The following is a 7,894-nucleotide window of genomic DNA, read 5'->3' as shown; positions in this document are numbered from 1 at the left end:
GTTGCTAAATACCTTGGAGCAATCATGAAGCTAAATGACAAGTTATTTAGAAATGAGACTTGGGAGGATGAACCTCCTTTGCTCACCAAAGAGCTGGATGACTTGTCTAGGCAGAAATTACCTCAAAAGAGACAAGATCCTGGGAAGTTTTCCATACCTTGTACCATAGGCACCATGACCTTCAAGAAGGCTCTGTGTGATTTAGGGGCAAGTGTAAACCTCATGCCTCTCTCAGTAATGGAGAAGCTAGGGATCTTTGAGGTACAAGCTGCAAGAATCTCATTAGAGATGGCAGACAACTCAAGAAAACAAGCTCATGGACTTGTAGAGAATGTTTTGGTTAAGATTGAAGACCATTACATCCCTACTGATTTCATAGTCCTAGAGACTAGGAAATGCATGGATGAAACCATCATCCTTGGCAGACCCTTCCTAGCCACAGCAAAGGCTGTGATTGATGTTGATGGAGGTGAACTGATCATTCAAGTGAATGGAGAATCCCTTGTGTTTAAGGCTCAAGGATATCCCTCTGTCACCATAGAGATGAAGCATGAAGAGCTTCTCTCAAATCAGAGTCAAGAAGAGCCCCCACAGTCAAACTCTAAGTTTGGTGTTGGGAGGCCACAACCAAACTCTAAGTTTGGTGTTGAACCCCCACATTCAAACTCTAAGTTTGGTGTTGGGAGGTTCCAACATTGCTCTGAGTATCTGTGAGGCTCCATGAGAGCCCTCTGTCAAGCTACTGACATTAAAGAAGCGCTTGTTGGGAGGCAACCCAATGATTATAATTTATATAGTTTCTTTTGTTATTTTATGTTTTTTTTGTAGGTTGATGATCATAAGAAGTCACAAAATCCATTGAAAAAGCAAAAACAAAATGAAAAAACAGGAAGAAAAATAGCACACCCTGGAGGAAGAAGCTGCTGGCGTTCAAACGCCAGTAAGCCTAGCAATTGGGCGTTTAACGCCCAGTCTGGCACCATTCTGGGCGTTTAACGCCAGAAAGGGGCACCAGACTGGCGTTAAACGCCAGAAAAGGGCAAGAACCTGGCGTTAAACGCCAGGAATGGGCACCAGCCCGGCGTTTAACGCCAGAAATGGCTCAAAACGTGATTTTGAGCAACATTTGGTGCAGGGATGACTTTTCCTTGACACCACAGGATCTGTGGACCCCACAGGACCCCCACCAACCCCCACCACCACCCTCTCTCTTCTTCCCCATTCAACAATCACCTCAATACCTCTTCCCCAAAACCCCTTCACCTATCAAATCCCATCTTTCTCTTCACCACTCAAATCCATCCTTCATAAAACCCCACCAACCTCACCCTTCAAATTCAAACCACTTTCCCTCCCAAACCCACCCAATATGGCCGAACTCCATCTCCCCTCTCTCCTATAAATACCCTTCTTCACTCCTTCATTTTCACACAACCAAAACACCACTCCCCCCCCCCCTCTTTGGCCGAATACACCACCATCTCCCTCTTCCTCATTTCTTCTTCTTCTACTCTCTTCTTTCTTCTTTTGCTCGAGGACGAGCAAACATTTTAAGTTTGGTGTGGTAAAAGCGTTGCTTTTTCGTTTTCCATAACCATTTATGGCATCCAAGGCCGGAGAAACCTCTAGAAAGAGGAAAGGGAAGGCAAAAGCTTCCACCTCCGAGTCATGGAAGATGGATAGATTCATCTCAAGGGTGCATCAAGACCACTTCTATGAAGTTGTGGCCTTGAAGAAGGTGATCCCCGAGGTCCCCTTTTCACTCAAAAAGGGTGAATATCCGGAGATCCGCCATGAGATCCAAAGAAGAGGTTGGGAAGTACTTACCAACCCCATTCAACAAGTTGGAATCTTGATGGTTCAAGAGTTCTATGCCAATGCATGGATCACCAAGAGCCATGATCAAAGTATGAACCCGGATCCAAAGAATTATCTTACTATGGTTCGGGGGAAATACTTGGACTTTAGTCCGGAAAGTGTGAGGGTGGCGTTCAACTTGCCTATGATGCAAGGAGATGAACATCCTTACACAAGAAGGGTCAACTTTGATCAAAGGTTGGACCAAGTCCTCACAATCATATGTGAAGAGGGCGCACAATGGAAGAGAGATTCAAGAGGCAAGCCGGTTCAACTAAGAAGGCATGACCTCAAACCCGTGGCTAGAGGATGGTTGGAGTTTATCCAACGCTCAATCATTCCCACTAGCAACCGGTCCAAAGTTACTTTAGACCGGGCCATCATGATCCATAGCATCATGATTGGAGAAGAAGTGGAAGTTCATGAGGTCATAGCCCAAGAACTCTACAAGGTGGCGGATAAGTCCTCTACCTTAGCAAGGTTAGCCTTTCCTCACCTCATTTGTCACCTCTGTTATTCAGTTGGAGTTGACATAGAGGGAGACATCACCATTGATGAGGATAAGCCCATTACCAAGAAAAGGATGGAGCACACAAGAGACCCCTCTCATCATGAGATCCCTGAAATGCCTCAAGGGATGCACTTTCCTCCACAAGACTATTGGGAGCAACTAAACACCTCCCTAGGAGAATTGAGTTCCAACATGGGACAACTAAGGGTGGAGCACCAAGAACACTCCATTCTCCTCCATGAAATAAGAGAAGATCAAAGAATCATGAGAGAGGAGCAACAAAGGCAAGGAAGAGACATTGAGGAGCTCAAGCACTCCATAGGACCTTCAAGAGGAAGGAAGAGCCGCCATCACTAAGGTGGACCCGTTCCTTGATTTCCTTGTTCTTTATTCTTCTGTTTTTCGAATTTTAGTGCTTATGTTTATCCATGTTTGTGTCTTATGATCATTAGTGTCTTAGTGTCTATGCCTTAAAGTTATGAATGTCCTATGAATCCATCACCTTTCTTAAATAAAAACGTGCTTAATTGAAAAGGAGAAGAATTGCATGAATTTTGAATTTTATAACAGTTTAATTATTTTGATGTGGTGGCAACACTTTTGTTCTCTGAATGTATGCTTGAACAGTGCATATGTCTTTTGAATTTGTGGTTCATGAATATTGGCTCTTGAAAGAATGATGAAAAAGGAGACATGTTACTGAGGATCTGAAAAATCATAAAAATGATTCTTGAAGCAAGAAAAAGCAGTGAATACAAAAAAAAAGCAAACGAAAAAAAAAAAGAGAAAGAAAGAAATAAAGTTGTGATCCAAGGCAATAAGAGTGTGCTTAAGAACCCTGGACACCTCTAATTGGGGACTTTAGCAAAGTTGAGTCACAATCTGAAAAGGTTCACCCAATTATGTGTCTGTGGCATGTATGTATCCGGTGGTAATACTGGAAGACAGAGTGCTTTGGGCCACAGCCAAGACTCAATAAAATAGCTATATTCAAGAATCATCATACTTAACTAGGAGAATCAATAACACTATCTGGATTCTGAGTTCCTAAAGAAGCCAATCATTCTGAGTTCCAAAGGATAAAGTGAGATGCCAAAACTGTTCAGAGGCAAAAAGCTAAAAGCCCCGCTCATCTAATTAATACTGATCTTCATAGATGTTTTTGGAGTTCATTGCATATTCTCTTCTTTTTATCTTATTTGATCTTCAGTTGCTTGGGGACAAGCAACAATTTAAGTTTGGTGTTGTGATGAGCGGATAATTTGTATGCTTTTTGGCATTGTTTTTAGTATATTTTTAGTAGTTTTAGTTGAGTTCTTAGTATATTTTTATTAGTTTTTAGTTAAAATTCACTTTTCTGGACTTTACTATGAGTTTGTGTGTTTTTCTGTGATTTCAGGTATTTTCTGGCTGAAATTGAGGGTTCTGAGCAAAAATCTGATCCAGAGACTGAAAAGGACTGCAGATGCTGTTGGATTCTGACCTCCCTGCACTCGAAGTGGATTTTCTGGATTTACAGAAGCCCAATTGGCGCGCTCTCAACGGCGTTGGAAAGTAGACATCCTGGGCTTTCCAGCAATATATGATAGTCCATACTTTGCCCAAGATTTGATGGCCCAAACCGGCGTTCAAAGTCACCTACAGAAATTCCAGCGTTAAACGCCGGAACTGGCACCTAGTTGGGAGTTAAACGCCCAAACTGGCATAAAAGCTGGCGTTTAACTCCAAGACAAGTCTCTACACGAAAATGCTTCATTGCTCAGCCCAAGCACACACCAAGTGGGCCCGGAAGTGGATTTTTATGTCATTTACTCATCTCTGTACACCCTAGGCTACTAGTTTTCTATAAGTAGGACCTTTTACTATTGTAATAGAGATATAGAGAGTCTTTGATCATGTTTTGATGATTGAACTCACTTTGGTAGGCTGGCCATTCGGCCATGCCTAGACCTTGTTCTTATGTATTTTCAACGGTGGAGTTTCTACACACCATAGATTAAGGTGTGGAGCTCTGCTGTACCTCGAGTATTAATGCAATTACTATTGTTCTTCTATTCAATTCCGCTTGTTCCTTGTCCAAGATATCACTTGTTCTTCAATCTGATGAAGGTGATGATTGACACTCATCATCATTCTCACCTATGAACAAGGTGACTGACAACCATTCTTGTTCTACAAGCATCTTAGGCTTGGTGAATATCTCTTGGATTTCTGATTGCATGATGCATGGTTGATCGCCTGACAACCGAGTGCTCGCCTGACAAACGAGCCAGCCATTCCGTGAGATCAGAGTCTTCGTGGTATAGGCAAGAACTGATGGCGGCATTCAAGAGAATCCGGAAGGTCTAACCTTGTCTGTGGTATTCTGAGTAGGATTCAATGATTGAATGACTGTGACGTGCTTCAAACCTGTAACCTACTGGGCGTTAGTGACAGACGCAAAAGAGGGATTCTATTCCGGTAGGGAGGGAACCAAACCGGTGATTGGCAGTACTGTGACAGAGTGCGTGCATTAGCTTTCACTGCGAGGATGGGAGGTAGCCATTGACAACGGTGAAACCCTATATGAGCTTGCCATGGAAAGGAGTAAGAAGGATTGGATGAAGACATTAGGAAAGCAGAGAGACGGAAGGGAAGGCATCTTCATACACTTGTCTGAAGCTCTTACACCAATGATATACATAAGTATCCCTATCTTTATCTTTTATGTTATTTTCGTTCATCACTATACCCATTTGAGTCTGCCTGACTGAGATTTACAAGATGACCATAGCTTGCTTCATACCACCAATCTCCGTGGGATCGACCCTTACTCGCGTAAGGTTTATTACTTGGACGACCCAGTGCACTTGCTGGTTAGTTGTGCGAAGTTGTGTCTATGCCATGGTATTGAGCACCAAGTCTTTGGAGCCATTACCGGGGATTATTTTGTGTATTAAAAAGTATTGATCGCAATTTCGTGCACCACCCCTCATCGTCAAAATCCATTTCCCCAGCCACCCTTGACCTCTGGCATAAAAGACTTGGCCACCCCTCTAATCATGTCATCAAAGCCATCCTCAGCAGCCACTAAATTCCCTTTTGCACTACCAAAACCATTTCACCTTACAATTCCTGCATCATCAGCAAAATTCACTAGCTCCCCTTCTCTCCCTCTCAAACCAAGTACACACAGCCCTTAGAATTAGTCTTTTTGGACCTCTGGGGCCCTTCCCCAAAACCCAGCAGGTCTGGCTTCCGTTACTATGTGTGTTTCATTGATGCCTACAACCGGTACACCTGCACCTACTTACTACACACCAAGAATAAAACCTTCACAGCCTTTCTCCAATATAAGACCCTGATGGAAAACCAAACAGGCAACACTATTAAAGCCCTCCAAACTGACTATGGTGGGGAATACCTCTCCAACACTTTTTCACAGTACCTTAGCAGTCAAGGAATTCATTATAGACTTACCTGCCCACATACACACCAACAGAACGGGTGTGTTGAATGCAAGCACCGCCACCTCACTGAAATAGCTCTCACCCTTCTCTTCCAAACCTCTCTGCCCCTTTCCTTCTGGGATGAAGCAATCCTAACCTCTACCTACCTAATCAACAGACTCCCCACCCCTGTCCTGAACTTTAAATCCCCCTTAGAAGTCCTCTTCAACATCATACCAACCTATACCCTATTAAAACCCTTTGGATGCGCATGCTATCCCTGGCTTCAATCCTATAATAAGAACAAATTTGACTACAGGTCAACTAAATGCATATTCCTAGGCTACGCTCCTAACCATAGAGGCTATAAGTGTTTATCCCCTTCAGGTAAAATCTATACTGCCAGAAATGTTGTCTTCTGTGAACAAGAATTTCCCTATCCAGCCCTCTTCCCTAACCCTTCCTAGCCTAACCATACCCAACCCTCAAACAATACCCCCCAGCCACCTATACCTTTTATCCTCCCTACCCAAACATGCATAATAGGCCTCCCACTAATAGCAATAACATGTCTTTATCATTATCTTTTATACCTGTTGAAGTCCTAAATAATGCTGAAACAGCTGCTGACAGTGCTAATAGTGCATATTCCCTTGAGACTGTTCCATTGTAGGTAGTGATTGATTCGAATATGCAGCCTTCCAATGCTGCATCTCAACCCACACCTTTGTAGCATCCCAACACTGCTCGTGCTGACACAGCTAATCAAAACAAACACCATATGCAAACCAGGAGCAAAAGTGGAATTTTTAAACCCAAAGCACTCAGTACAATGGTGAATTTAGCATCAACCTCACTTGATACCCTGCCCAAGTCAGTCTCCGAAGCACTTGCTACCCCACATTGGAGAAGGGCCATGGAGGAGGAATACTCAGCCCTGATCAAGAATGGCACTTGGCATCTGGTTGACTTACCCCAGCACTCTGAACCCATAGGATGCAAATGGGTTTTCAGAATAAAGAAACACCCTGATGGCACAATCTATAAATACAAAGCACGGCTTGTCGCCAAGGGCTTCCACCAACGCCAAGGAATTGATTATGACCAGATCTTCAGCCCCGTCGTGCGCCTTGCTACAATTCGAGTCATGCTCAGTGTGGCTCCCGCCAAAGGGTGAAAAATTCATCAATTCGACTTCAATAATGCGTTTCTCAATGGGGATCTTCACGAGACGGTCTACATGCAGCAACTAGAAGGGTTCAAGGCCCCAAACTGCCTCCAAGTCTGTAAGCTCCAAAAATCTCTGTATGGACTCAAACAGGCACCTAGAGCCTGGTTCACAAAGCTCAGCACTGCACTTCGACAATTTGGCTTCACAAGCATCCAATTTGATGTCTCCCTGTTCACCAAATTCACATCATCCTCAGCCACATACATCCTGGTGTACGTAGATGATATCCTTGTAACTAGCAACTTTGAATCTGATATCAAGGCACTCGTGACTGAACTCCATAGCACCTTTGTCTTAAAAGAGTTGGGAAAAATGAACTACTTCCTTGGCATTGAGGTTGCAAAAACCCCTGGTGACATAGTGATTCTCAAACAAACAAAGTACATTAAGGACCTATTGAATCGGGCAGACATGATCCATGCAAAACCTGTACCTACCCCCTTGACCTCCTCCCTAAAGCTATCTGCCTTTGGAGACGGCTCCTTCAGCAATCCCACTCTGTTTCGGTCAATAGTTGGTGGTCTACAATATGCTATGAATACAAGACCTGAGATCTCCTTTTCAGTGAATAAGTGATGAGCGGATAATTTATACGCTTTTTGGCATTATTTTTAGTATGTTTTTAGTATGTTTTAGTTGGTTTTTATTATATTTTTATTAGTTTTTAGTTAAAATTCACTTTTCTGGACTTTACTATGAGTTTGTGTGTTTTTCTGTGATTTCAGGTATTTTCTGGATGAAATTGAGGGACCTGAGCAAAAATCTGATTCAGAGACTAAAAAGGACTGCAGATGCTGTTGGATTCTGACATCCCTGCACTCGAAGTAGATTTCATGGAGCTACAGAAGCCCAATTGGCGCGCTCTCA

The 7,894-nt window shown here is 43.2% G+C and overlaps 1 protein-coding gene across 1 annotated transcript; it reads left to right on the top strand.

Annotated features, from left to right (window-relative positions):
* Positions 1–6,628: 6,628 nt before the first annotated feature.
* On the top strand, positions 6,629–6,973 carry LOC130934575 (uncharacterized mitochondrial protein AtMg00820-like). Its single transcript, XM_057864134.1, has one exon. It carries the CDS (start codon positions 6,629–6,631, stop codon positions 6,971–6,973), a length of 345 nt encoding a protein of 114 aa, XP_057720117.1.
* The last annotated feature ends 921 nt before the right edge of the window (positions 6,974–7,894 follow it).

The sequence above is a fragment of the Arachis stenosperma genome, chromosome 6, assembly GCF_014773155.1.
Source record: "Arachis stenosperma cultivar V10309 chromosome 6, arast.V10309.gnm1.PFL2, whole genome shotgun sequence".
In the NCBI taxonomy this organism is placed as follows: domain Eukaryota; kingdom Viridiplantae; phylum Streptophyta; class Magnoliopsida; order Fabales; family Fabaceae; genus Arachis; species Arachis stenosperma.
The sequence above is the reverse complement of the archived record's forward strand: the minus strand, read 5'-3'. Positions and strand labels throughout refer to the sequence as shown.

Coding starts and splice junctions, on each gene's coding strand:
- LOC130934575 (XM_057864134.1), top strand. CDS start 6,629: ATGGTGAATTTAGCATCAACCTCACTTGATACCCTGCCCAAGTCAGTC.